Genomic DNA, 27,212 nt, shown 5'->3' with positions numbered 1-27,212 from the left:
CCACGCTCATTTCATCTCGTTCAATGTTAACGGATTCAAATAACAACCACTTAATAGGTTTAACTAAATGAGTTCTTACAATAAAAGGAAATAGACAAATCACTGAGTTCTTACAATATTTATTAGTTCAATGGCATACAAAATCAAAATTACAATGAAGAAAAAATGTAGTGTTGTAATTTAACTCGCAGCCCATAAAATCATGAGCTCAAGCTGATGGCAACACAGCATTTGAGAGTTTTTCAGCCATCAGTACTAAAGATCAGGAGCAACAGATGGATAGTAAGAACTCTGGTACGTCAAGCTTATTAATGGAAAATTTGGAAAAACGCAATCGAACAAATTTCAATGGAATACAAACAATTAAATAGACAACCCTCAGTGTTTTCAGCAAAACTGTAAAAAGAAAAATAGAAATAAAAAAAATTCAAATTTGCGCCTCAGAAATGTACGCTTATGTCATATTAAATGTTGTTTTCCCAAATAGGTTCTCCTGGTACCAGAGACTTGGTTCCACAGCACATCCATTTTGCAGACAAATCATCCTTGGCACAAGATAAAATGCTTGCACTCAGTTACCAAAAATTGTACCTGTTGAAAGAAATGGACAACAAGTAATGTAAAAGCAACAGCTCCCAAACATTAAAATTTTGATAGGTCATTAATGCAAACAATGGCATTTTCAGACAAGCTCCTGATAACTAATTATTTTGTTTGAACATTAAAATATAGTGGTAAAAGAAAGTTGGAAAGAGGATCTATAATATGAATTATAATCGAATAAATATAATTAGTTAATTTGCACAAACAAAATAACAATTGGAAATCGAACTAAAAAGCCTCAGAAAATCCAGAGATATCATCTGAATGCAGTAGCTACAAGAGGTTCACCCTGCAAAACAGGGACTTGGAGCCATCTGCACCTCCATAATTTGGATGTGTCATCACAGGCATCTCATTTAACACAAATAAATTATAATTTTAAATCTGCAAATCCAAGTGAGTATATTAAAAGTTAGATGATGTTCAGAATGCAATTAAAAAAACAACAAAGCCTATTATGAATATAAACGAATACTCAGAACTATTTAATTGCACAAGCAAAATAACAATAGTTAATCGAAATAAAAAGCCTCAGAAAATCCAGAAATGTCATCTGAATGCAGCAGCTACAAGAGGTTCACCCTGCAAAACAGGGACTTGGAGCCATCTGCACCTCCATAATTTGGATGTGTCATCACAGGCATCTCATTTAACACAAATAAATTATAATTTTAAATCTGCAAATCCAAGTGAGTATATTAAAAGTTAGATGTTGTTCAGAATGCAATTAACAAAACAACAAAGCCTATCATGAATATAAACGAACACTCAGAACTATTTAATTGCACAAGCAAAATAACAATAGTTACTCGAAATAAAAAGCCTCAGAAAATCCAGAAATGTCATCTGAATGCAGCAGCTACAAGAGGTTCACCCTGCAAAACAGGGACTTGGAGCCCTCTGCACCTCCATAATTTGGATGTTTCATCACAGGCTTCTTGAAAGATCAGAAATTGATAGATTTAGCCGTTACATTGACACAGATCAGATGTAGAAAAATCGACAGAACTGCAACACTGAACGGCAGTTAAATGTAGCACGAGCATTGGGGCTTCCACCTTCACGGAATGTCTCAGAGAAGCCCGGGGTGCACCGTGCAGCATTCCTTTTATCCCCTACACACCTAGACTCCGAAGGATGAGCCAAAAACAAATTTTAAAACCGAAACTTTTCTTTGCAAGGAATAAACGCACTTCGTTTACCGATACATGCAACAGACAGGAATCCTCGGAAATAAAAATATCACAATAAATGAAACAAGAACAAGGGAAGAGACGAACGTCGAAGCTGCGGCATCGTCACGAAAAGCAGATATTTCGCCGCCGATATCAAAAACCCTAATCTATCAGTGAAGAAGATTGAAGGAGATCACGTTATTTATAGAGGAAAGGTTGAAACCCTAACCAAGATTTGCGCCATGCTGCAGCAGACCTATTAACCCTAGCGCCGCTTCCTTGCAGTATCCAACGGCTAGCATTAATCGTAGACCGATTCCTGTACGTGATGTAGTCCATCCATTGAACTAGGAGCCGAATAAAGTTCTTGGACTCGGATCATCTAATCTTGTATTTGATCCATTTAGATCAGATCCGCTTCATATACGGATCCAAAAATTTTGGATCCGCTTTGATTGTCGCTATATATATATTTCGCGGAGGCAGGAACCCTAGTTTGGTCTTCTTCGGCGTACAGCTTGCCGTTGTTCCTCACCCGCTCAAGCTGCTTCTAATCTACCACCGCCGTGTGCCTTCGCCGCAAACTTCTGCGATCCTACGATTCTGAGGAAGGTAAGATATCATTCGATAATCCTTGTACCTTCAACTATCGTTATACCATATAAATTTTAGCTCATTAAGCAAATCTTAGTAGCCTACAAGCTTTGGTGGATGTAGTCGCTAAACTTTTTGAAGTTATCTGTTCCTTTTCTATTGTTATCATGCTATTATTTTAGCTAGTAATTAATTAACTAATGAACAATTTTTTCTGATATTGTAGATGGCGGCAACAGATTCGCATTCCTCCGATGATGAGATTGCTAAAGATTGCAACGAAGGGATAGACATGAATAAAAAACCAGCTTATAGGGATATCAGGCGCTATTATTGTCAGTTTTGTGGAATTTGTAGGTCAAAGAAAACCCTAATGCGTTTACACGTCTTAGAGAACCATAAGGTGCGTCCAATTTACCTTATTAAATTTGGATGTGTCAATACCCATTGTTGGTGCATAGCTCGGTGGAGTACTCTATTCAGATAACAGAAAGTAGGTGGAAATGGGAATATAGTATTAAAAATAGAAAGTCAAAATTTTGAACTCAGAGGAACTGGATGTTTGGTGAGAATAGCTAACTAGTTACTTATTTGGAGCAAAAAGGGAACACATATACTGTTGTTTTTAATTTACCCTGCCTGATCAATATCAGTAATTTTGTCGTCTTGAATGATTATTATCTTAAAATTTCTTCATTTTTTTTCCTTTAGGATGAGTTGGAAGATGTGCAATCAAATGAAATCAATAATGTAACAAATACGGACGGCAAGGTGCAACATACTTGCCAGGAGTGTGGTGCAAGCTTCCACAAACCAGCTCATCTAAAGCAGCATATGCTGAGCCACTCTACTGAGGTTGCTGCAAAAAAATTCCTGGATATTATGCCTGAGGACCTCATATTTTCTGTTTATTTCAGAATAATAATATGTTTTGTCAGAAATATTGATAATGTGTGGAATGTTCTTGAGATTCATGGTTTATCAAGGTGTTTAAATAGATTTTCGTCATTATTTGTTAAGTGATTCTACTTGTGTGGACATTTTTGTTAATGGAAGTTATTTGCAGGCATAGTGTTATGAAAAAAACTTCTCTATTGGGTGATAAAAGTGTGAGGCATTGGATCCCATATGATGAACTCCAAAATGCAAAGAGGCTACAATGTTTATCTTGCATGGACCAGTATCAGGATGGGATAACCTCCTGTGAAGCTCCATCAAGAAGCCTCAATCACGCCCATTCTATGAGGTCTGTTTTGACTTGAACTGTACATTTGTATGAATATGATATATCTGGCACGTGACTTCTATAATTTTCAATAATTAAATTGTTGATAGGGTACTGATAAAGTTATGAGAGAAGTATTTAAGAAACATGTGATGTCGGTAGAGGAATAGGGATTTTTTTCTCAGGTTATCACACAGCATGTCAATTGATGTTTTTTGCTCAATTCAAGGTCTTTCTATTGTTCTTCATTTTCTGATTCTTTCTTGTCATGAATCTTCTTTCATTTTGATTCAGAGGCCTTTTCAATGCTCAGTTGATGATTGCCAAGCTAGCTATAGAAGGAAAGACCATTTAAATCGTCATTCACTGACTCACCAAGGGAAACTCTTTACTTGCCCTGTTAGCAATTGCGATCGCAAGTTTGGATTCAAGGCAAACATGAGCAGGCATGTAAGAGAAATGCATCAAGAGCCATCTCCTTCTGAGGTTCAAGAACAGTTTGTCTGCGGTGAACATCATGAAGAGCAGTCTCCTTATAAGGATAAGCAAGAATGTGTTTGTGATGAACCTGGATGTGGAAAGAGGTTCAAGTATCCCTCAAAATTAAAGAAGCACAAAGATTCACATGGTAAAATGCTCTTGCTATCATGATCATGATTTTCCATTATGCCTGGATTTGTCCTACAGCCTAATCAATCATACTGTGGTATCATAGGATATGGTTCTTGTTTTCATGATCATGATTATATTGTTCTATATGCATGGTGTTGTTTTAGAACAACCAATTATAGTCTTCTGATTATTTAGGATGCCAAATACAATTAACCTACTAAACCTGATCTGGGAATGTAGATTTATTTTAACTGTCATCTGAACCAATTTGTTTGCTACAGTGAAATTAGATCACCTGGAGGTTGTTTGCTATGAACCTGGATGTATGAAGCCATTCACAAATGCTGAATGCCTTAAAGCTCATATCAGAACTGCTCACCAATATGTTAATTGTCCAATTTGTAAGACAAAACAACTGAAGAAGAACCTCAAACGACATCAACGCTTGCATGAAGCAAATGAGGTGATTGAGAGGATGCAATGCGACTTTGAAGGCTGTGGGTGTACATTTTCAAATGTAAGACCACAAATTTAAATTTCTACATTTTCCAATTGGCAATCTAGTTTTCTCAGTGGTTTAAAATTACATTTTTCTGGTGGTTGTTTTGCAGGTATCAAACCTCCGGCAACACTTAAAAGTTGTTCACCAAAATCTCCATCCATTCACTTGTAGTTTTCCAGAATGTGGAAAAACGTTCCCTTATAAGCATGTAAGGGACAACCATGAGAAATCTGGCGTCCACTGTTATGTTCAAGTAAGTGCCTTTTAATTTGTTTTGTGTATTTATTTCCTAGGCTCTGTTAAGTGATGTATGCTGTCCAACTTTTAATTTCAAGTTTTAATATAATCAAGATTCAACTTCAGTGATCTCCATGAATTCTGAGATCTCAAACTCATTGCAGGGTGACTTTCTTGAAATCGATGAGCAGAGGATTTCTCGGCCAAGGGGTGGACGGAAAAGGAAGTGCCCATCTATCCAATCTTTCCAGCGGAAGAGGGTTGTTCCGCTTAACCAAATCTCTATCCTTGACGACGGATGTGAGTATTTGAGCTGGTTAATGGAGTCAACTACTTGAGTTGGTTGCTTTTTAGGGATAAATAGCTAGCAAGATCGCTTTTGTTGTCTCCTTGTGATGACTGCTTGTTTAAATCTAAAATAGATCATATATAACAACCACGTTCAAGAATGTCTCGTTTAATTGTATTGTATCCTAAAATTCTTCCTAGTTAAATGAATTGGATCAAGTTGTGAGATCTGTATAATCATCAATACATTGCTGACGCACTGTTGCTAGTATGGGTAATGTTTGATAAGCTAAAACTCGTTTAACAACTTGGTAGCACGCCAACAGATAGATTGCAGTATGCATTAACGTGGCGTTTGATTTAGGGGTTTGGGAATGAAGGAATGAATTTATTCCCAAACCTTGTGTTTGGTTGATAGGAATGAAATCAAGATTATAGAATGAAATTTAAAAATTTGGGTATGGATGAAATTCATCCTCTCGTTTGGGTTTTGATGGAATAAGAATGAGAATTAAGTTTTGGACGAAAATATTTTTAGTATATTTGTTCAATTTTTATTTCATTTCACTCTCTTTCTTATCTCTCATCATACTTTTTCTTTTCTCATTTTATTTTATATCATATTTTTTTTATACATTTTTTATCATTTTCTTGCTGTATTCTCTCTCATCACATAATCTCTCTTCATTTTCTCATTGTATTTTCTCTTTCTTCAATTTCTCTTATCATATTCTCTCTTCATATTTTCTCTTATCACATTTTTTTCTCTTTTTATTTTCTTTTGTCACATACTCTCTCTTCATTTTCTTTCATCACATTTTTTTTTCCTATCACATATTTTCCCTCATCATATTTTCTTTCTCCTCAATCTTTCATTTTCTCTCATCATATGTTCTCTCTTTTCATTTTTTTTTTCAACACATGTTCTCTCTCTTTATTTTTTTCTCATCACATTTTCTCTCTCTATCTCATTTTTTCTTTTATCATACTTTTTTTCTTCTCAATCTCTCTTATCATGCTCTCTCTCTTCATTTTCTTTTATCATATTTTGTTTTTCATCGAAAATTTTCTTTTCTCAATCTCTCCTATCACGTTCTCTCTCTTCATTTTTTTTTCATCACTTTTCTCTCTCTATCATATTTTCTCTTTTATCATACTTTTTCTTTTCTCAATCTCGCCTATCATGTTCTCTCTCTTCATTTTTTTTTATCATACTTTGTTTTTCATTATAATTTTTCTTTTCTCAATCTCTCTTATCATACTCTCTTTCTTCATTTTCTCTCATCACACTTTTCATCTCTTCATTTTTTTCATCACACTTTCTCTCTCATCATATATTTATCTCACATTCAACTTTTTCTTCCATTTAATTTTTTCTCTTATTTTCCTCTAAAGATAAAAAAAAAAATTTAGATTCATTTCGATTAAAAATATTCAACTAACCAAATATTATTTTTAAGAATGATACTCAAATTTATACTTATTCTCATTCCATAATACTATAATACTCATTTCCATTCCGATTCTTAAGAGAAAATCAAACGTCACCTAAATCCGCAAAAATTGGCAAAGCAATGGCCAACAATGCATTTTAGCATCCAACCAAATTACATAATTGACCGTTCTTTTTATTCCATCACAAATTTTGATGGACGTGTGAATCTGCAATGGAACTAATATCATTCACCTTCCCTACACAATGAATGAACTATGAGCTGAAAAAACAAATGATCTGTATGCTCAAGCCTTGACACTATTTACGTTTGAAGATACTACATATGAGGGAACCAGCACCGGCAAGCATCGTTATTCTCAGCGTTTCAAAAAAAGACCATCAGTTAACGATGAGAAATCGTAATCACTGAGTGAACGGCTGCTGGAAGTCGCAGTATGTGAGGACGAAGAAGCAAGAGGCATGTGCACTCCGACAGCATTATTCACATCAGCAGATGCAGAGGATCCCACTCCATGGTGACTGCATGATACAAATATTTTTACAGCAACTTAAAAACAAATGTAGAACTGAACAATCCGACAGAAGAGGGGAGAAGGTGCATACTCTGGTGCAGGGGCAGAAATATAACCCCCTGATAGATGAGGATGACTAGAGCTTCCCATCTGCTTAATGGGAAAAAAAGATATAAAGCAATTGACATATTCATAGCAGTCCTACAAATCCTACTTCAAGTGCTACCTGACTGAAGTTATTGAAATTGGGTTGCCCAGTAAAATGCATATTTGTCGGAATCTGGTAGGCATAGTTTGACCAACTTTGTGCCAAAAAATTAGCATTCATTGCATTTGACTCACTGTTACTTCTTTGATGAGTTCCTCGACTAGGCACTGCCGGAGGTCCGTTTCCAGATTTAGCAGCAGCCAAGAGAACTTGCTGTTGTGAAAGGTATGCTAGCTGCTGTTGCTGAAGCACAAATGGAGATACCATACTGGACTGGAGACCATTAGAATGCACCAATTATAAGGATTTGTAGCAACAAACAGAAGCATAAAATAAACCAGGATTTACCATTTCAAAGAGGCTCATAATATCATCTTTCACAACTGTTTCAGGATTCCATTTAGTTGAAGGATTCAAAAAACATGTTGGATCCTCAGCTAGGCTCTCAACTCCATGTGTGGTTTCATTTTTTACTTGAGCATTTTCCTTGGTACGGTTTTCCAAGGGACTGGTTACATCTATCTGGGTTTTGATTTGAGTCAAAGGCTGCAATGAAGATGTTAAATCCTTAAATAAATTCTCTACTCCATGTGTGTTTTCCTTCTTTACTTCGGCAGACTTTGTGGTGGTATTCATGTCCAAGGAACTGGTTAGGTCGGCAGCTGCACAGCAAGAAGAGCGCATGCTATCCGCAAAGTAGTTTGAGAATTAATATCAAAGAGACTTATACGAAGGAAAAGGGGTGGCATAGCGCTTGACCAAAGGAGCTTAGTGAATTTGGGTTCCACAAAATAGAATACATTTTTATGTCTCTGTTATCAAATATTCGAAAACTTACACTGAAAATTTGCCCATGAATGATCACCGATGGAAGAAGCTTCAGACCCCGTTTCACTAGGGCCATTCACAGAATCCAAGTTGAGCAGGTCAACCATAGAAACAACCTTTAGCGGTGGAGTTGTTGTGACTACAGCAGTTAAAGAAGGAACTACATTACGGGAGTCTGGCTCTACAAGCTGGCTTCTCCTTGTTTCGACCTTTGAACCAGAAGATACCTGCCAAATAATTACCCATTGAAGTTTAGAAATTTTGGATACGAGAACTTTGTGACCTATATAAGCCAAAAATAAAAAAATAACATAAGACCAACAAGGAGAAAAAAAGAAACTAAATACAGCAGATTATAGTTAACATAAAACTCTATTGATACACCAGACAATTTTCAGCAATAAATAATCAGTATTAGAACATCAATCTACAATTAAATATTTGCTTTGCAACCGAGGCGAAGAGAAGACATAGTTACCAGGCTGGGCAATTTTGGAACTGAAAGATTGCCCCTCGTCTTTTTTGATGAATCATCCTGCTTATTTAAAGCCTTTGCTCTGTTAGTACTCTCATTCTCAGATTTATCACTAGATGCTTGCTTGAGTTTAGGAGCCATTTCTTCATGGATTACTGAAGGCGATCTGAATCTCTTATCATGAGGCACCCATCTCTTGTCTTCATATCTGTAAATTTGATCCAATACTCAGCAAGATAGGCTTTCTCTAAAATTGATACACATAGCAAATGCAGAAAACAAGCATGCTATGTCACAAGGAAGATGAGAAGATCGATACTTTGAACGGATAAATTTTTCAATCACAACTCTACTGTGATTTCGAGGCAGTTCAGCTTCCCAGTAGCTATTTGCCTTTTCATTGCCCATTGCTGCAGAAGACGAACCCAGAGTCTTAAACCATTTTCATTAAAGATAGAAGCCTATACCTCAGATATTCAGGTTGAAAAACAATGTGAGCTGATAATAAAAATAAATAATTAAATAAATCAGGATACTTACATTGAATAAAATCAACCTGCTCAGGGAGCCATGTGTCTAATGTTGCCGACCTTACCTGTATCAGAAATAACTATTAAATAGAATAGAGTCTCGTGATGCACACCCGTTGCAGTATCACATCTCAATCCTCTCATTAGAATCAAACCTAATCGTAAAAATCTATCATGGTAGTGAATATTATATCAGCATAGTCCTTAAGTTAGTTTGACTGACTTGAAACCTCTATAGATAGCACCATGGGAAATTTCAGAATTATGCAATTACACAGTATTACAAAATCAGATCACATGCAAGTACTAGCAACATTTCATAAGCTATATCTCTGAAGGATATTAAAAATAAGTTCACTTTTTCTGAATACTTCAAAAAAAAATCTGATATTTGAAATGCTAATGTCTTGACCATCTACTTTAGCTTCATGGCATTGAAAACTATAATTCACCTTTGATATATGTACTCCCAAACTTCTATGAATTCCCGAACACTGCATGCAAATAAAAATTCCCAGATTGACACTTGCCCATCTTGGACCTCTGCAGAAAGAGGACCGTAGAGTGGATTTAATGATCGAGTTAAGCAAGAAGGAACTGATAACTAAATATACCTAGATCAAGAAACAATAAGTAGGAAGTTATATAGTTTGTTGATTTTTTTTTTTCATTGGATGACCTTATTCCAGAAATGACTTCCATATACAAATTAAGGAGTAAGATCAATCAATAAAGGAACATAATGAAGTTTGTTATCTATCAAACAAATAACTTGAGAGAGGAAAAATTCACAGAGATTGTACGCTGATCTGAAAACGTAAAATTATTTTACATTCATTTCAAGCACAAAGATTATCTTTGCATTATTTTTAAAGGCTTATCAGATGGCTGCGTAAGAAGGATATTGAACAAATCAAATATATTTTGCTTTACCCATGAAAAAATAATGGCCAATATACTTACTTGGACTTGCAATCAGCACATTCCCTATTCTCTGGTAATTTGAGAAGTCCATCTAATATCTGAACAAGTGAACCAGAAAACATTGACTTTAAGAACAATATTAATTCTGATGTAAAAAATTCAAGTCACTCGTGTTGTGATGAACCTCCATGGAGATGAAGTTGGGCAAAAATCACCAGTTTTTTCCAAAATACTAGAGGGGTTCCCTCTTTTTTGTTATTTTGTCAAAAGGGAATGCTTATTAGGCATGTTAACCCATCAGGATAAATTTAAATATAATCTGATTAGTCTAACCAATTTCATATAAAAGCATCTCAACAAGTATTCTTAATAGACCACATTAGACCTTATGTATAAAGTCATAAGATGAACCTAGATGGAAAACAAAGTAGGGAAGAAGTGACTAGAGCTCCATCCTTTCACTAAAATCGTTAAAGGGGTGCCCCATATTGCAAAAAAAAGATGGATAGCACACATTCTTTTTATCCATCCTTACAAACATTCAATTAACTTCTTACAATTTGTTATTGTCATAGGTAGGTTGTTAAGCCTTACATGTTAAAATGATAGGTTTCCATGCCACAGATGATCGATGACTCTATCTAACTGGTACTCAGTGAGGTAGAATCTGCTATTTGCTAAAACAAAGACAAACGGCGACCCCTATTTTATGCATTTGCGCACCTTTAAAATGCTGCTGCTAAAAACCACAATTAAATAGGAAGAGAACCAACAAAAACACTTGATCTCAATGCCATCAGATGAATAATTGGCATCTCCGATGGTCATGGCAGCCGTTTGAAAGAAAATCTTTACTGATGCTAAATGAAAAAGAAAGAAAGACCGAGCCAAAATTCACCAATGATGCACCCAGTAACGCATCGCAAATAGCCCCAACAAATCGGTAATCTAAAGAAACAATGCTACACTGACCGAAGAACCTTCCTTTACAATGATCCAAGAAACACAAAATGCGCGTCCCGAAATCGATAAAGATGGGGGGAAATGACAGGCCTTTCTGTGTTTCTCATTGAGTTCCTTGGAAACGGAAGCCTTTTCGTTCATCTTGATTCTCCCGGCGGCGAGGCGACACTCCGAAGGAGGCGGAGAAGAAGGAATGAGATAGAGAAGAAAAAGAAGACGATAAGAATCGATGGGTCTCCGGTGAAGGGAAGCACTTCGCCGTCTCTTTTAGCAATGGCTGCCTTCCTTTGCGGTCCGAGGCAGAAACAGGTGGCAACTACTAAAATTTGAGGTGCGCTTTTTAGAAAATGCCCAAAAATAAATTGGAAATATTGCATTAAAGTACTTTCTTTTAGTGAAATTACCATATTTTAATTCTATAAATTTAAAAAAAGTCCAAAAAATATTAATAATTTAGAAACATTAGAATAAGCTCCTTAAAAGTGCCAAAAATAAACCTTATGTATGATCAAAGCTTTTTCAAGCATGTGTTAGATTTGAACAAATACTATAAAAAGTATGTATATGTGATACAAAGGGTGTTGTTCCTTATCAATGACTTGTCTTTCTCGATGCGATCCAGTCTCGCTTTGTTTGATCATACTGCAACTTGGAGCAGCTGCCGTTGCGGAATTCTTCAGACACGAGCTTCTTCATCAGCTGCTGTAACCGTTCAGCGCCTGGTCCAGGCAGAAATTTGAAGTCATGGACCCTCGAGGAACATTGTTCAGCTCCATTTGATCTCTGATTGCACCACCTGCCAGGAGTGACTTGTCCGTTTGATCGCCCCAAGAGTTCGCGGTCGATTTTGTCCAAGACCGGATCCCCTTTGGCAAATTTCCGAGCAAAGGGCATACCACTTTTTACCATTCTGTCGAAATCTTTGGATGAAAGGTAGAGTGGGTGTTGCCTTGGAGGGTTGTCCCAGTTAATGTAATGTAGGTCATGGCTTATTGAGGTGTTTCTGAACTCGTCCGAATTGCAGATGACCGTGTGGAAGTAGCCTTCGGGTGATGAGATGAAGTTGACATAGTACATTAGGATGGTTCGAGGAAGGTTTTCCCACCCCTGTATACAATACTCGACGAAGCGCCTAGTCAGCATCACCCAAGCCGAACCTATGCAGAAGATACTAGCTGAAGATGAGTATGAAATGTAGCCAAATACATCGCAAAGGGATAGGTTTCTGATGAAAGAGATGATTTTTTGCATTGTAGAAGTTCTAAATGAGCGAAAGAGCATCACTAACAGCTCTATCGTCCAATCACGATAACTACATTAGCTAAAATCTGCTCAAAACACAAGATATCGATTTCTAGGATGCAATTAACAGGTGAACAAATGATAACAAAGTGGAGGGAAAACATATTCAGAGTAATGGACTAAGCTTACCGGTGTACAATTTGAAAGAAGTAGGCAATTCCCGCTGTTCTGTAGTAGTGAAAACATTGAATTTCTTTGACAGATAAAGACCTGGGTCAACAATTATCGGTCTTGCCCTCTGTATCCTGGATTCATACTCATGTCAATATTTAGATGATGACTACCAGTGAAAAGAGGAACAATCTTGACTCACAATTTCCAGCCGGTGATAGGTGAGTGCTCGATAAAGTTTAGATTTCGAGGCAAAGAAGATAAAACATGAAGTATATCTGCATGGATATCAAAAACAAAACGGTAAGTTGAATGTTAAGAACAAACAATAAGTGAACAGGTACAAATATATATATCGAACTACACAGCAAAGCTGATGAGCTATAACTTTAACACAATGCTTGTTTTAATGAATTCTTGAATTGAAAAAGTAGTTCTCCAAAGTCCAAATAGTTCCTCACCCCATAGTTTGCTTCTACCAAAACTAAGTTAGCAAATACATTATGAGAAATGATTGACTAGAGACAATTAGTAATAAACCCTAACAAGTTTTCTCCTTTTCCTATTGCCATAAGCTCAAGATGATTGACAAGAAAGTTGTGCTTCAAACACAATCATACATAGTTGTCACCAAAATTTTGAGTGAACACACAAACATGCATACAAGTTTTATCAAAAAATAACTAAATCTCAAAAAACACTGACCATCTTGTGTCATAAGAGGATAATCTGAGGCACTCAAGTTTATAAACCAGTCCCATCTCAATTTCTCCTTCAATAGAATGGAAATTGCATGCAGAGTGCAAGCAATCATGGTTGGGCCCTTGTATGTCACCAAATTGGCTTTCGCGATCACACGAACATTCTCAACTTCACTAAACAATGGATCGCCCTTCACATACATAGTCAAATCTATCCTTTCCCTGGGAGGAGCCTCCAGATCCAAGTGAAGAATGTACTGATTTCGTGGATGGTATACTGCTTGCAAAGTTCTCCTCATTCTCTGGCTGTCACCTTTTGTGCCAGTTATTAAGTAAGCTATCCGCGGAGCTTCTTCTTCTTCTTCTTCTTCTTCTAATGAAGCTACTGGTTGGCCCAACAATATTTTCCTATCTAGTCCTATGGAGTAGCCCTCTGAATCATCATTGCTAGTAATAGTGACAATGTCCAAGGACAGTGAATCTCCAGCATTAGGAGAGGAAAACAACCCCAAAACAGTTGCCATCAAGAGAGTCAAGGAGATCAGCAAGCTTGCGAAGAATGGAAGAAGCCACCTTCTGTCACTGAATGGTCTCGCTGAGTAAACTCCATTGATCTTCCTCATGCTTCTGTTAACCACTTATCCAGCCTTTGCTTCCCGCAGCTAAAGCGCCGCCCTTATCTTGAGGAAGATCCAAAATGCCGAGAGAAAACAAGGCGATTCCAGTGACCGCAAAGACAGAACTACGCAACTCAAAATTTGATCTTTACGTCAAACAAAAAAGAAATATCAGATTTCCGAGAAACTCACCAGTAATTTCCCTGAAGAAGGGTTAGCAGCACAACTCAATGAGCTACTTCTCCAGAAAGCTTCTCCAATTTCTAATGCAAAAGGAGAAATTTTTGTTACTAATGCCGCTTGGATGCACCGCGGAATGGACAAACGTACTGCAAAATCGTTTTTTTTTTCCGCTGATAGAAGAACTCACTTGCCAAGAGACGAGATCCAAGACGAGAGATTGGGGAAGACTGAGCAAGGAAGGGGGAGGAGCGGAGGCGTCCTTGGTAGGTACGGACTTGGGCCTCGTTCTTCCTTTTTACTGTCTAATTCACAAAAGGAGAAGAAAACGCTTTTTAATTAATTATGAAGAAAAAGAGCACTTTTTCTCTCTTTTGCCGACGTATTTCCTTTAACAACTGGATTGAGGCTAAGCAAGAATTTAATATATTTTAAAAATATATATGTAGTTACTTATTTTTAAAACTAATTTTTAAAATATTAAAGTTTATTTTATATTTTATAAACTAAATTTAGATAATAAATATCTAAAATTTCTAAATATATAATTACTTTTAGTGAGAAGTGGCGAGGGCGATGGATCGAACGCTGGTTTCGCTCACCAAACGGGTCAAACTCTGTTTTCCCTCATCAATGGCAGTGGCGAATTCCCGTCTCCGCCGCCATTGAGCCATCGCCCCCTCCCTCCCCTTCTCTCTCTTCTGTCTCCACTGCCAACAGCCTTCCCGACTTCCTCTCGTCGCCGGCGATGGACATGGCGATTGACTCCGCCCCAAACGGCGACGCCTCCCCCGCTGCTGCCCCCGCGGCTCAAGCGGCGCCTACTTCCACCGCCCGGCTCGCGCAGCTCGCCGAGTCCCTCAAATTGGAGCACCAGCTCGTTAGGGTTCCCCTGGAGCATCTCAAGAAGACGATCCGCTTCGACTACCGCCTCGCCGAGAGGGAGTTCACCGCCGTCCTCAGCAGTGTCGCTGAGGCGGCTGACTCATTGGATTCCAGCTCTGTTGATGAAACTCTTAAACAACTCAGCTCCCTCGTCACCCGCCTCCAGGGCCTAAAGCGCAAGGTACCGTTTCCTTGGCGATAGCTTTGTTTGGTGCTCAGATATCTCTGTTGGGCCATGCGTTTTTTCTTTTATGTATCTACTGCAGCTGGAAGAGGGAGGTAAGCTAGAGAATCTGCAGGTGCAAAGATGCCGTGCTCGGTTGGAGCATCTACGTTCGGTTGCAGATGCAGATAAATTGGATGATTGGAAGGATGCCAGGTTGAATCGGATACTAGTTGATTATTTGCTGAGAATGTCTTACTATGATTCTGCTCAGAAGCTTGCAGAGACGGGAAACATTCAGGTACTAAGTCAGCGCGGACCCGTTTAGCTCAAACCAAACTGTTATTGATAAATATTCGATCGCCTTAACCGTTGGATCATTCATCTATCATAAACATAGAAATGGTAGAAGCGAAGATGCTTCCCTCTCCTACCATATGTGTTATATCCGTTTCTGGCTCAGGCTTCGATGCTTCTTTGTTAGGGAGAGATTATTGGTAATGCCGAAGAAGCTATCATAAATTTCTCCAAGTAAGAGGAGAATATATACTTGAGCCCTAAACTTAATAGTTAACTAGTGTATTTCTATTTTGAAATATTTCCAGGCCTAATTAAACAAGAGGTCTTAGATTTATCATCTTAATTAAGCTGTCTCTCAAGATCACAGTATCCCTGGAGGTTCCGCTGAAGTAAGACTGCTATTTTTAGTAAGACTAATGTGCAACGTTCGAACCAGTGCATACTAGCAAATGATAGTTTTAATCGTTTGGTTAAAAGATCTACTTTCATTAGTCTTATTTTCTAGACTTTATAGGGATGCTAAGCAGTTATATCATGTTTCAAAGTGAATCTGTGGTTTATAAAATGGTGCCTTAAATCTCAAGGAGCTTAGCCTGACAAATAGTAAATGCCTTCTCCATAGCATTTTTCTTTTACTATGCTCTTCTTTCTTCAACCACACCTTGTATCCGACCTTTTCATTATTTTTGGTGGAAGAAACTTGTCTCTCAGTTTCTCTTTCAGCCCTTTGGTCTCAAATTGCATCAATAATCCAAGTTTATTGTGATTTTCACGTGCTTTGTATAAACTCAGTATAGGTTTGTGTGGTCTGAAGAAAATGAAACTTTACACTTGCTCTGTCATTGGTTGAACAAGTTCTATGGAAGGGTCATGGACTGTGGGTTCTTCTAGGCATGAGAACAAAATCAATCAGAGGACACCTTCTCTGGGAACCTCGTGCATGGAATTGCCCTTTTGTTGTTCAATATACAGAACTCTTTTGATTCACTTGAGGTAAAAATATATATATATATATATATATATTGTTAAAGATGCCCAACTATATTAACTTTTGTAACTACATTTATCATTGAGATTGTCATGCTTATCATTAAAATTTGTCCTTAATTTTGGACATATAGCCTGACAGCAAAGTATAAGGAAAATGAAAAGAGCAAGTATGTTGCTTGTTTTTTGGATGCCTTATAATTTTTTCCATCATAGTTGACAAAGACTGCATGCCTAAATATTGACTTTCCCTAGGAGATTTTGTCTAATGTTTCTTACTTAACTCACAACACCACTTCATAAATGCTTCATTTTTTATTATGGCTGATCCAGCAAGTTGTTTGTGGCAGGAACTTGTGGATCTTGATGTCTTTATTGAGGCAAAGAGAGTTATTGAATCTCTCCGGAACAAGGATGTAGTTCCTGCTTTAATATGGTGTGCAGAGAACAAAGCCAGGCTGAAGAAGTCAAAGGTATTCTTCTTTTTCTTTTCTGCCGCAGACTGAAAGACTTATTCTTGATTTTCACTAGTTGATTTCTGAATATTTTTAAATCATCTCAGGTGTTTTTGCAACTCTTTGGTTAGACAACTATCTTACAATTGATAAATTACTTGTGTCAGCAAAATTTATTCATCTTCAAGTAAGATACTTAAACACCTTTACAATACAATCTTAGTACTAAACAAGATGGTTACTCTTCTAGCGATAAGATTGAGGTTTTCTCATATGCTGTTTTCTTGAAATGAATGAAGTATGACTCTTCTGAGCATTACTTTCAACATGATTCAATGCATTTATATTCTCATGTTATTTGTGATAAGAAGAAACTCTTTTATCTGGGATGAATCTTCGTATAGTTCTTAAAACGTCTTCAGAATTGTCACCTATCAGAATTATGTAGGCTGGTGTGCTTATGATTGTCGGCTTTAAGTTCGTTCAAATATATCCTTTTGTTCGATACTTAATAAAAAAATGATTGATCTGAAAAGGAAAAGAATGATGTAGCTGTTCATTTTTTGACTTTTCTAGCCTTTTATTGTGCTTCATGGAATACCTAATTTAATTACATAATATCATGATTTATCCAATTTTAAAATTAACATTGTGAACTCAGTGAAGATTGACACTCTATCCTTCACCTTCAAGTTGTTCGTTACACTATAATCTTATGACAAAAGTGGCAAGTTCCATTTCCCTTTTCTTCTGTGAATAATGCCAAATTTTTTTGAGCCACTTATATCTCTGGTCAATCTGAATTGCAGAGTAAGCTTGAGTTTCAATTGAGGCTTCAGGAGTTTATAGAACTAGTGAGGGCTAATGAGCATATGAAAGCTATTTTCTATGCCCGAAGATATCTTGCACCCTGGGCAGCTACAAATATGAAGGAAATGCAGCGTGTTGTGACAACATTGGCTTTTAGGCACAATACTGAATGTTCAGTGTATAAGGTAAGCCAAAAGCTCTCCGGTCTGCATAAAGACATTCTTTAGAAAAGCTAAAAATCTTACTTATGCTTCCTTTACTCAGCCACTAGTTTATTTTTCACAAGTATTTTTATGCCCATTTTGTCCTAGTTAGTCTATTTCTTTTTCGTTTTTTTCCTAAGACTATTTTTTGTCATGGTTCCTTGAGATTGCTATAGTTTAGGAGTTGATTTTATCATCACATTTTGCTCTAGCAAATGATAGTTTTTTCACGATTACTTTGTCCATGAAAGGGAGATATCAAGCTGTGGCTCATCTTTTTTCTTGCATGTCAGCTTCTTGGAGTTGAACCCATTTACCCGGCTCCAATCAGTGGGAGACTCATGGCTTGTTGTTGTTTAGTGTTTTACATGTGAGCTATTAAATTGAAATCACATTAACTTGCTTTAGAGAACTTGAAGGTACATGTCACCACATTTTGAAGTTCTTTAGTTACAACATCTGATTATGAAATTGATAAAAGAAAAAAAGGCATGGTTCTTTAGTTACACTATCTGATTTTGAAGTTGACCATGGAATTCCTTTTAGGAGATGGTAATGTTCAAAAGTAGGAACCACTGGTTAGATTTGGATAATTACTATGGGAATCAATGGTTATATTATAGGTTTTGCGATCACAAAGTATTGAATGGGAACTTATGCTCTAATACCATTTTACATTTTAAGCTTGATTAATTGTGCACATGCCCTCTAGTCACTTGTGTATTTTTAACAGTTTCCTATACTTGATATTTATCTTATCTAGGTCTTATTCGAGCCCACACAATGGGACTATCTGGTGGAGCAGTTCAAGCAGGAATTCTGTAGATTATTTGGCATGACTAATGAACCTCTGTTGAATATATATCTCCAAGCCGGCTTGACAGCCCTTAAGACGCCGTATCCTTGGTTCATTGCATGATGAATTTCAATCCCCTTGTAATTTGTCGTTCTCTCGTTTCCATATCCATCAACCTGTATGCTCTCTGCGGCTATTTGATATGGCTTTATTATTTTTATTCTTGGCTGGCTATTGCTTATTGATTCTCGTTTCTCTCTTAACCTTGCTAAGACTTTGTTACAAAGAGGCTTGCAGCAAAGAAGATCCATTATCCCAAGAAGGCTTCCGCAAATTGGCAGAACCATTACCGTTCTCGAAATTTCACCATTCAAAATTAGTTTGCTACATTTCGAAGAAGTTGATGGATCATGAAAATCCACCGCTGGTTTTACCAAACGGCCATGTGTACAGTACTAAGGTATGGATTTCTCTGGTGATTACCATGATTGCCTCAGCTTTTAATATGTTAAAATTGATCTTATGGTCACTTGATCCTGATGAAGGCTCTTGAAGAAATGGCCCAACAAAACGACGGCAAAATAACCTGTCCGAGGACAGGTGAGGTTTGCAACTTCAACGAACTCGTGAAGGCCTTCATTTCATGAATTTGTGGAGCACTCTACCTTTGGACTGGGACCAATTGTTCCAGTTATGTAACTTATGTTGTCCCCTTGTAAAGATAATCTGAAGCTAGCTTCACCAAGATGGCGAACCAGCAACTCAAGTGTAGACTATGTTTCAAGAAAACTGTGACGAGCATATATATGTAATATATACCTTTATATGCTTTTCGTTCTTTCGTTTCAGTCTATCGTTTTCCAGTTTGTGTTTTCAAAAACACCTTATCAAAACATCACTTGAGGAAGATTTCATGATTTACTCTGTATCTAGTGCCGCCTGACCATCCAAAAGGATTACAAGAGGATCCACTCTGCATTTAAGTTTAACTCTGAGGTGAACCAACTTAGATACAAATTTCTGCTAGTGTGTTCCTGATGGTCCTTTTAAGATTCGCTTTGTCCTTTTCTTTTCCCTTTTTTTTTCTAAAGAACAATAGAAAAACTCTTACGTGATAGTTGATCTCATAAAACCAGGGCTCAGCTGAGTTGTGTTTATCATCTATTATGCAGCGCAGGTAATGTGATATCTCCTACTTTGCTTTTCCAACCAATAATAAGTGTGATGTTTCTTTTAAATGTAGGGCATACGATGACAAAGATGGACGTCTAAAAAAAAAAAGTAGGTCCAAGCAAGGGCGGAGGCACATAGTAAGGGACCCGGGCTGTAGCCCGGGTCCCAATTTATTATCTAATTATATATATATATATAATTTAAGTTTTATTTTTCTCTTATTTTGTGTATCATTGAATTTTTAGCCCGGTAGCCCATGTCCAACTCAGCCCAGTCCATGTCCTGTTTAATATCTAACCTAATTCTTTGATTATTGGGCGGCGGACAAAACAAGATTTGCCTTGATTATTGGGCGGCGGACAAAACAAGATTGCAAATCTTGTTTTGTCCGCCCAATTTATTACCATAACATTTTATTTTTTTAACAAATTTAAAACGAAACTTAAAAAAGTTTATTTACATTTTATTTTTTAATTAATTTAAAAGGAAACTTAAAAAAATAAATTGTAATTAATATCCCTAATTCCCTTTTACTCTTCGTCTATTTTTTTTCCTCCTTGTGCGTTTCTTACCGCCGACTCATTTCTCTTCCGCTGTTGCTTCGTGATTACTACTGCTCTACAATTTCTGTAAGTACAAATAATTATTATCTATGTTTTAATCTTCAATTAAAATATTTTTTATTTTACTTTGATAGCTGATCCCAATTCCTTAGTTTTTTTTTATCACTGCTAATTGAAATGCATGCCTAATCAATAACCTAATTATAAGATTAAAATACATTTCTAAATCCATCACAGTTAAATGTTTAACCGAATCAAATAATTAATTTGAAATGTTACAATAAACACAAAATGGTTTGCTTTTATTTGTTTGCTTAGTTTCACTTTTTAACTTTTATTCTATTAATTATTTATTATCTGCTATGACAAGAAATACTAGTAATGAAATGCATAAATATGCATGATTAAATGCTTAATCAAAGTTTTTAATACAATGTTGAAATTAATTAAAGATTCTTTTACTAGATATATGGCCAAGCTTTAATTTTAATTTTAATATGTGGTTACGCTTAAGAAAGGGACAACATATTTCTATTTCTTTGTATTAATCTTTTTCTTATATAGAATTAAACCAGTTGGTTTCTTAATTATTTTTTTATTTTAAATAATGTTGAATTTTTAGCTATTGCAGTTGATATTGAATCTATTTAAGAGAAAGTGAGAATTATGTTAGAAATCATTATTTAAAATTTATAAGATTTTATCATGTCAAAATGTGTTTGTCCTAGGTTATTTTAATGTCAAATCAAGAGAGAAAAGGGGGAAATAATATTCTATCATTCTTTAAGCCAAGAATTGATAATCCTTCATCATCCAAGAGGACTGAGACTAATACATCCATTTCTAACGAAGAGTTCGAACCTCCTTCTAAATCTCAAAGAGTTGAGTTTGATGAAACTTCACTTGAACGAGATCCTGGATTGCGTATTCTCATGTGGAGACATCCTGTTAATCATCGTGATGAAATTAGACGAGCTTATATCAAAATGGGGTCATATCAACCCAAATTGCAGGAGTACCCACGGTCTGAATCAGGAAAGCAACATCGTCGATTTCAATATACATGGTTTAAAAAATTTCCATGGTTAGAGTACTCTCCTTCAAAGGATGCAGCATTTTGTTTTCCATGCTATCTTTTTGAATTAAGTGAAGCACAACAATCTGCATTTACAATAGAAGGGTTTAAAAGTTGGAAACGCGTTAATGATGGAGCCAAGTGTGCCTTTTTGTCGCATATGGGAAGTTATAACTCAGTGCATAATAAATCTGCAAAATCAGTTGTTGATGTGATGAATGTAACTCAGCATATAGATAAAGTTATGAATCGAGAATTTTCTGAACAGATTCAAAAGAATCGATTAAGACTTGCGGCAACAATTGAGAGTGTCCGTTGGCTTAGTTTGCAAGCATGTGGATTAAGAGGTTATGATGAATCTTCAGCTTCTCAAAATTGTGGTAATTTCATTGAGATGCTAAAACTTTTGGGAAAATGGAATGCTAGTATTGGCGATGTAATCTTAGAGAAAGCACCGGGAAATGCAAAATATACCTCACCAGAAGTTCAAAAAGAAATCTTGCATATTATTGGTAATAGAGTCAGAAACAAAATTCGTGCTGAAATTGGAGATTCTAAGTTTTGTATTTTGGTAGATGAAGCGAAGGATATATCTAACAAAGAACAGATGGCTATAATTTTGAGATTTGTTGATGCTCATGGTTTTTTACGGGAGCGTTTTTTCCAAATTGTGCATGTTCATGACACCACAGCTGCAACACTTAAGAAAGAAATATGTGATGTCCTCACCAGATATAATCTAGAAATACACAATATTCGGGGTCAAGGGTATGATGGTGCTAGTAACATGTGTGGTGCTTTTAATGGGTTGCAAGCTTTATTTCTTAAAGATTGTCCCTATGCATATTATGTACATTGTTTTGCCCATCGACTCCAACTAGCGTTAGTTGCAGCTGCTGAAAATGAGATCTCTATATGGCTTTTCTTTTCAAATTTGACGACTATTGTTAATCTTGTTACATCTTCGTCCAAACGCAATGCCGAGTTACAATCTGCTCAAGTTAATGAAATTGCACGTTCTGTTGTTGCTGGTGAACGCGAGACTGGACGAGGAGCTAATCAGATTGGTACTTTGCATCGAGTAGGAACTACTCGTTGGAGCTCCCATTTTGATTCTATTTGCGACTTAATAGATAAGTATAATGCAACTATTAATGTGCTTGAAAATATTATCATTGATGGTTCATCTACTTCGATGCGTGGGGAAGCTGGTGGTTCCTTAATTGTGATGAAATCTTTTGATTTTATTTTTATTTTGCATTTGATGCATAAAATTATGGCGATCACAGATTTACTTTGTCGTGCCTTGCAACAAAAATCTCTGGATATCGTAAATGCAATGGATTTGGTCTCTACAACTAAAGCACTTCTTTTGACATTGAGAAATGATGGTTTTGATATTCTTCTTTCATATGTCAAATCATTTTGCACAAGATTGGATGTTGATATACCGGAGATGAGTGCTCGTTATAAGCATTCTAGTCGTTCATGCCAGCAAAAGGATGCCATCACAGTTGAGCATCACTTTCATTATGATATATTTAATGCTGCAATAGATTTTCAATTGGAAGAGTTAAACTCTAGATTCAGTGATGAGACAGTAGAACTTCTTATGCTTAGCTCTGCTTTGGATCCAAAAGATAATTTTAATCGGTTCAACATTGATAATATTTGTAATCTCGCTGAGAAGTATTATCCTGAGGACTTCACTGAACAGGAAATCCATAATTTGAGATGTCAGCTACAACATTATGAGCTCGATGTGGTTTGCCATGAAAATTTTCAAAAAATGTCCACTATCTCAGAATTGTGTCAAGGGTTATTTGAAACAAAAAAATTACAGTACTATAATTTGATCGACAAGTTGATTCGTCTAATTTTAACTTTGCTTGTTTCTACGGCAACGACAGAACGTGCATTTTCAGCTATGAAGCATGTTAAAACAGTTCTTCGTAATAGAATGAGAGAGGGTTTTCTAACCGATTCTATGATTATCTACATTGAAAGAGAGTTTGCTTCAAGTATTGATTCAGATTCTATCATTGATGAATATTATACTTTGAAGAATCGTAGAGCACAACTTCGATAATGTGTATGTATATATGGATCATAAAATAATTTTTTTACTTTGTGAGTTATATGTGCTAATTAATTTTTTTCTATTTTTATTTAAGAAGTTGATGGTGTGAAAGTTCTTCAACTGAAAATTGCAACTGAAAGTTCTTCAAGTGGTTAGTTGATTAGATACATTTTCATGTTTATCCCATTACTTGCTATATATTTCATTGGTCACTCAACCTTTCAAGACTTTTTATTTGTTTGTGTTTGCTACACCTAATATTTTGGATTAATGAGGCGAGATTAGTTTTCCTTTTTATTTTATTGAACTTTATACTGCTAACATTTTATACTTGTCCTCTCATGTTTTGCAGGATTCGACCTATAAATACTTCGAGATCGTTACTGTTGATGCGGTTCATAGTATCATTATCCGCAATGACCCAAGGATTAACTCCAGAGTTATCAACTTGCTTTTATAGTTACCTTTTGTCTAGAATTTGATGTGATTTCAACTCAGAATTTTAGTTACCTATTTGATGTGCTTGTCTAGTTCATAAGTTTTGTGATTCTACTCAAATTTAGACTTCTATAAATCTTTTAATAATTTATATTTTGTTATATTTTTAGTATCTATCATTTTCCTATCTAGTTGATGAATGAGACAATGAGTGTAGTTGTTCTATTTGTCTTGTAAAAATTAGTTTCTAAAATATTTTTGTGGGATAATATTATATGTTTTTCTTAATATTTTTTTAAAAAAATATTAAGAAATTTAATGATGGATATTAAATTTCATCGCTAAACAACGGATATTAAATTTTACAGCTAAATTTAACGATGAAATCAAATTTTCTTTACAAAATGCATTAGCGATCAAAATTTTGATGACATATTAGTTTCTAATAATTATTTGTTCATATTTAATGCATATAAATAAATTTATTTTTCGTTAATTTTTTTAGCCCGGATAGATTATAATTCCTAGCTCCGCCATTGGGTCCAAGTAAGAAGACCGGCATATAGGTCAAAGTCAAACGGTCAAAATCATATGGACGGATATATCTAGAAGCATTGACCAATCTATGTCGGTCGAGTAGACCTCACATTGTCGGTCGGACATGAAGTGCTGATCGGACCTCCAGAGTAGCCGTCCTATGTAACTTGTAAACAAGTTTGGAGCTATGTACTCGGCTCACCATTCCATCCAATCGAACCTAAGGGCCGATCGGACATAGTAGGCCTCCTTGGCAAAACGAAGGGTCGAGTGAAGAATGAGTTATTGACTGTATTCTATAACGTCGAGCTGGCGATCAACCGGTCGTTGGTTGATCGGCCTATGGTGGGAGCCAGATACCTGTCATATCGTACTCTTTTAAAAGTTTGTGTAGAAAATGACAGAGAATATTCCTTTGGTAAATTGTCCTTAAGCTTCCAACCTATTAAATCACATAAATTTGCGCGCTCGTTTAACCCTATGTTTGGATGGAGTGAGGAAAGGTTCATTAACGGAAGGGGAAGAGAGGGGAAGGAAGGGGAAGTGAGGGGAAGTAAGGGGAAGTAAAGTATTTAACTTTTCCTTGTTTGGGAGGGCTGGAAGGTTCATTAACGTAACATGTGTTACTTTGTTTGAGAGGAAAGGAAGAGGACTGAAGGTTAAATAGATAAAGTTACAAAAATATCCTTATTTTTTAAATTAGAAATTTTTCATAATATTAATATTTATTTTATAAATATAAATTAGATATTTTTAATAATAAAATTAATTTTTTATATTATCATTTAAATTAGCTATTTTTTTAATAAAAAATTAGTTTTTTATACTATTCATAACAAAATAATAAATTACCGATAATCAAGTAATTAAATGAGAAATAATGAAAATAATGATTTTAAAAATCTTAAATAAAAAATTGAAAGATAACGCTGATAACGAGAATTCCTATTATTTAAAAACTTATTAAATTTTGATGGAAAAATTAAAAAATAGTAGATATCCTCTTAAATTTTGACGACAAAAATAGTTTCTTCCTTCAATTCAGTTAGAAGACGTGTCGAATCCCCTCCTCTAATAATCTGGTAGCAAGCGAGCTATGAAGAAGGCGAGGAAATTGACCTCCGGCAACATAATAAAATTAGAAATTGAAATATTTCTTAAACTATTAAGAACATGGATAAAATTGGAATAAAAAATATTTTATTTTCTCTTCCCCTTCCTTACACCCCAATTCGGGGTGTAAGAAAATCTCTCTTTCCATGGGTAACGAAGGTTAAAGCTTACCCTTCCTTACCTTTCCTTCCCTTCCCTCACTCCTTCCCAAACGAGGTTCAAAATTTTCCTTCCCCTTATTTCCCATTCCTTCCCCTTCCCTCACCTCCTCCCATAAAGGTGTCAGGAGCACTTTATGGTCTATCCTTTCTTAGGAAAGCTTTAGAAAACATGCTAATAATTTGAGATGTGTGCATAACACAACATAGACGCTCTACAGGCGGAGGTATGCGATGCTTCTTATTTGCACAGGCTATGTGCTACAGTTCACGACTACTGCTTTCTTCTCCTAAATCGGTCACTAACTTGAGCGTCGGAGCACCAACGTTCGGATCCCTTTCCTGACTCGGTACTAACGCTCCTTGTGTTATAGGATAGCGCGGAGTCTTCACAAAGTCAGCAGTAAAGCCACGTTGCTAGCTCATTGCCTTCACCGATTTCGGACAGAATCATATTTGCATCGGGGACCCTTTCCCTGGCCTAGCACTAACGCTCCCTATGTTGCGGGACAGCGCGGAGTCTTCATTGAGTTAGCAGCAGAGCCACATCGTCAGCTCACTACTTTCACCGATTTCAAACATGATCATATTTGACATTGTCTGTGGGAATGTTACATGTATTCGAGACGTGAAGATAGAAGACGTTGGACGACTTAATACAGTGATGCTAACCCCAGAAGAGTTAGAGATGCTGATAAATGCTCGAGCTGCAAAGATGGTGCAACAATAGGAAATAACAGCCGAGTGTCGAATGCTGAACGACCCGGTTGTATCTGCTACAGGCCAATACACTAAACGAGGGACCCGAGTGGAGGGTCATGTTGGGCTCCAGCTGAACCACCAGCCGACAAGCACTTTCCACCAGGCGCCCGTCTCGCTGACCAACTTGCCACCAGTGCCCAATGCACTGATCCCATACCACAAAGTGTTATTCAAAACGCCTTCAGAAGAGTATGGCTAGGCGGAGAGGGTACAAGGATCATCCTCCGAAAACGCGCTCGCTCGGGATGTTCGTAACGGCAAAGCACCCAGAACCGACGACTCTCTCGAGCGGGTAAACTTGCAATTCTCTCAAGAAATCCTAGATGACCAGTTGCCAGCTCACTTTCAACCTTTGTCTATCAGAGAATATGGAGGATCGACTGATCCTGAAGATCATCTACTCAAATTTGACAACATCTTCATACTCCACCAGTACACTGATAGAGTCAAATGTAAAGTATTTCTCACTACATTGTTTGGCTCAGCGCAGAAATAGTTCAAACGATTATCAACCGGATCCATCTGTAGCTTCATGGATTTCTGAGCAACCTTCCTCCAACACTTTGCCAGCAATCGTCGCTATCAGAACATAACTGTAAATTTGTTCTTACTTAAACAAAGACCCAAGGAGACACTACGAGTCTTCATCAAAAGATTCAACCAAGTCGCCA

At 36.5% G+C, this 27,212-nt stretch overlaps 6 protein-coding genes, 1 long non-coding RNA gene and 5 other non-coding genes across 14 annotated transcripts; 4 read left to right on the top strand and 8 right to left on the bottom strand.

Moving 5' to 3' along the window:
• Positions 1-75: 75 nt before the first annotated feature.
• Positions 76-2,045, bottom strand: LOC121993058. Its single transcript, XR_006115058.1, has 2 exons — positions 892-2,045; positions 76-591 (listed from the first exon to the last, which is right to left on the bottom strand). It is a non-coding gene; the product is annotated as an uncharacterized LOC121993058 (long non-coding RNA).
• LOC121993462 lies at positions 164-268 on the bottom strand. Its single transcript, XR_006115304.1, has one exon. It is a non-coding gene; the product is annotated as a small nucleolar RNA snoR97 (small nucleolar RNA).
• LOC121993443 lies at positions 839-952 on the bottom strand. The gene has a single exon (XR_006115287.1). It is a non-coding gene; the product is annotated as a small nucleolar RNA Z278 (small nucleolar RNA).
• Positions 1,132-1,245, bottom strand: LOC121993444. The gene has a single exon (XR_006115288.1). It is a non-coding gene; the product is annotated as a small nucleolar RNA Z278 (small nucleolar RNA).
• LOC121993445 lies at positions 1,425-1,538 on the bottom strand. The gene has a single exon (XR_006115289.1). It is a non-coding gene; the product is annotated as a small nucleolar RNA Z278 (small nucleolar RNA).
• LOC121993476 lies at positions 1,562-1,703 on the bottom strand. Its single transcript, XR_006115318.1, has one exon. It is a non-coding gene; the product is annotated as a small nucleolar RNA snoR134 (small nucleolar RNA).
• A 230-nt stretch (positions 2,046-2,275) lies between the features above and the next one.
• Positions 2,276-5,476, top strand: LOC121993050 (transcription factor IIIA-like). Its single transcript, XM_042547720.1, has 7 exons — positions 2,276-2,390; positions 2,599-2,775; positions 3,084-3,227; positions 3,892-4,225; positions 4,491-4,726; positions 4,821-4,964; positions 5,113-5,476. Exons 2-7 carry the CDS (start codon positions 2,599-2,601, stop codon positions 5,284-5,286), a joined length of 1,209 nt encoding a protein of 402 aa, XP_042403654.1. The 5' UTR covers positions 2,276-2,390; the 3' UTR covers positions 5,287-5,476.
• On the top strand, positions 3,233-3,885 carry LOC121993054. Its single transcript, XM_042547724.1, has 3 exons — positions 3,233-3,358; positions 3,439-3,618; positions 3,708-3,885. Exons 1-3 carry the CDS (start codon positions 3,255-3,257, stop codon positions 3,724-3,726), a joined length of 303 nt encoding a protein of 100 aa, XP_042403658.1. The 5' UTR covers positions 3,233-3,254; the 3' UTR covers positions 3,727-3,885.
• A 1,341-nt stretch (positions 5,477-6,817) lies between the features above and the next one.
• LOC121993056 (ADP-ribosylation factor GTPase-activating protein AGD5-like) lies at positions 6,818-11,436 on the bottom strand. Its single transcript, XM_042547726.1, has 11 exons — positions 11,223-11,436; positions 10,209-10,267; positions 9,698-9,788; positions 9,256-9,310; positions 9,035-9,125; positions 8,719-8,923; positions 8,251-8,467; positions 7,761-8,074; positions 7,431-7,685; positions 7,296-7,354; positions 6,818-7,211 (listed from the first exon to the last, which is right to left on the bottom strand). Exons 1-11 carry the CDS (start codon positions 11,271-11,273, stop codon positions 7,049-7,051), a joined length of 1,560 nt encoding a protein of 519 aa, XP_042403660.1. The 5' UTR covers positions 11,274-11,436; the 3' UTR covers positions 6,818-7,048.
• A 139-nt stretch (positions 11,437-11,575) lies between these two features.
• Positions 11,576-14,382, bottom strand: LOC121993046 (beta-glucuronosyltransferase GlcAT14B-like). 2 transcript variants are annotated; one of them, XM_042547712.1, is made up of 6 exons: positions 14,234-14,382; positions 14,056-14,126; positions 13,251-13,988; positions 12,748-12,823; positions 12,564-12,679; positions 11,576-12,289 (listed from the first exon to the last, which is right to left on the bottom strand). In XM_042547712.1, the coding sequence occupies exons 3-6, from the start codon at positions 13,867-13,869 to the stop codon at positions 11,724-11,726; spliced, it is 1,377 nt and encodes a 458-aa protein (XP_042403646.1). In that variant the 5' UTR covers positions 13,870-13,988; positions 14,056-14,126; positions 14,234-14,382; the 3' UTR covers positions 11,576-11,723. The 2 variants fall into 2 exon arrangements, with proteins under 2 accessions (XP_042403646.1, XP_042403647.1); XM_042547713.1 differs by having other exon boundaries at positions 13,251-13,926.
• Positions 14,383-14,614: 232 nt separating this feature from the next.
• On the top strand, positions 14,615-19,490 carry LOC121993048 (protein MAEA homolog). 2 transcript variants are annotated; one of them, XM_042547719.1, is made up of 7 exons: positions 14,615-15,109; positions 15,228-15,392; positions 16,729-16,851; positions 17,643-17,828; positions 18,610-18,743; positions 18,916-19,102; positions 19,188-19,490. In XM_042547719.1, the coding sequence occupies exons 1-7, from the start codon at positions 14,792-14,794 to the stop codon at positions 19,287-19,289; spliced, it is 1,215 nt and encodes a 404-aa protein (XP_042403653.1). In that variant the 5' UTR covers positions 14,615-14,791; the 3' UTR covers positions 19,290-19,490. The 2 variants fall into 2 exon arrangements, with proteins under 2 accessions (XP_042403653.1, XP_042403652.1); XM_042547718.1 differs by having other exon boundaries at positions 15,195-15,392.
• Positions 19,491-21,115: 1,625 nt separating this feature from the next.
• On the top strand, positions 21,116-23,993 carry LOC121991222 (zinc finger MYM-type protein 1-like). The gene is made up of 3 exons (XM_042545235.1): positions 21,116-22,867; positions 22,949-23,218; positions 23,886-23,993. The coding sequence occupies exons 1-3, from the start codon at positions 21,116-21,118 to the stop codon at positions 23,991-23,993; spliced, it is 2,130 nt and encodes a 709-aa protein (XP_042401169.1).
• Positions 23,994-27,212: the final 3,219 nt, after the last annotated feature.

This window comes from Zingiber officinale, chromosome 6B, assembly GCF_018446385.1.
Source record: "Zingiber officinale cultivar Zhangliang chromosome 6B, Zo_v1.1, whole genome shotgun sequence".
Lineage (NCBI taxonomy): Eukaryota > Viridiplantae > Streptophyta > Magnoliopsida > Zingiberales > Zingiberaceae > Zingiber > Zingiber officinale.
Note: the sequence above shows the minus strand (reverse complement) of the source record. Positions and strands in the feature narration are given on the sequence as shown.

What these genes read in the sequence shown, in the direction of transcription:
- LOC121993050 (XM_042547720.1), top strand. Translation starts at nt 2,599, where the DNA reads ATGGCGGCAACAGATTCGCATTCCTCCGATGATGAGATTGCTAAAGAT. An exon ending in ACGTCTTAGAGAACCATAAG is followed by an intron (nt 2,776 to 3,083) that starts GTGCGTCCAATT and finishes TTTTTCCTTTAG; the next exon opens with GATGAGTTGGAAGATGTGCA. An exon ending in TGCTGAGCCACTCTACTGAG is followed by an intron (nt 3,228 to 3,891) that starts GTTGCTGCAAAA and finishes ATTTTGATTCAG; the next exon opens with AGGCCTTTTCAATGCTCAGT.
- LOC121993054 (XM_042547724.1), top strand. Translation starts at nt 3,255, where the DNA reads ATGCCTGAGGACCTCATATTTTCTGTTTATTTCAGAATAATAATATGT. An exon ending in GAGATTCATGGTTTATCAAG is followed by an intron (nt 3,359 to 3,438) that starts GTGTTTAAATAG and finishes AGTTATTTGCAG; the next exon opens with GCATAGTGTTATGAAAAAAA.
- LOC121993056 (XM_042547726.1), bottom strand. Translation starts at nt 11,273, where the DNA reads ATGAACGAAAAGGCTTCCGTTTCCAAGGAACTCAATGAGAAACACAGA. An exon ending in TCAATGAGAAACACAGAAAG is followed by an intron (nt 10,268 to 11,222) that starts GCCTGTCATTTC and finishes TCACTTGTTCAG; the next exon opens with ATATTAGATGGACTTCTCAA. An exon ending in GCAGGTTGATTTTATTCAAT is followed by an intron (nt 9,126 to 9,255) that starts GTAAGTATCCTG and finishes CGTCTTCTGCAG; the next exon opens with CAATGGGCAATGAAAAGGCA.
- LOC121993046 (XM_042547712.1), bottom strand. Translation starts at nt 13,869, where the DNA reads ATGAGGAAGATCAATGGAGTTTACTCAGCGAGACCATTCAGTGACAGA. An exon ending in TCCTCTTATGACACAAGATG is followed by an intron (nt 12,824 to 13,250) that starts GTCAGTGTTTTT and finishes ATATCCATGCAG; the next exon opens with ATATACTTCATGTTTTATCT. An exon ending in TTCTTTCAAATTGTACACCG is followed by an intron (nt 12,290 to 12,563) that starts GTAAGCTTAGTC and finishes TCTTCTGCATAG; the next exon opens with GTTCGGCTTGGGTGATGCTG.
- LOC121993048 (XM_042547718.1), top strand. Translation starts at nt 14,792, where the DNA reads ATGGACATGGCGATTGACTCCGCCCCAAACGGCGACGCCTCCCCCGCT. An exon ending in TCCAGGGCCTAAAGCGCAAG is followed by an intron (nt 15,110 to 15,194) that starts GTACCGTTTCCT and finishes TATCTACTGCAG; the next exon opens with CTGGAAGAGGGAGGTAAGCT. An exon ending in TTGACAGCCCTTAAGACGCC is followed by an intron (nt 18,744 to 18,915) that starts GTATCCTTGGTT and finishes AACCTTGCTAAG; the next exon opens with ACTTTGTTACAAAGAGGCTT.
- LOC121991222 (XM_042545235.1), top strand. Translation starts at nt 21,116, where the DNA reads ATGTCAAATCAAGAGAGAAAAGGGGGAAATAATATTCTATCATTCTTT. An exon ending in TTGATATTCTTCTTTCATAT is followed by an intron (nt 22,868 to 22,948) that starts GTCAAATCATTT and finishes CGTTCATGCCAG; the next exon opens with CAAAAGGATGCCATCACAGT. An exon ending in AACATTATGAGCTCGATGTG is followed by an intron (nt 23,219 to 23,885) that starts GTTTGCCATGAA and finishes CATGTTTTGCAG; the next exon opens with GATTCGACCTATAAATACTT.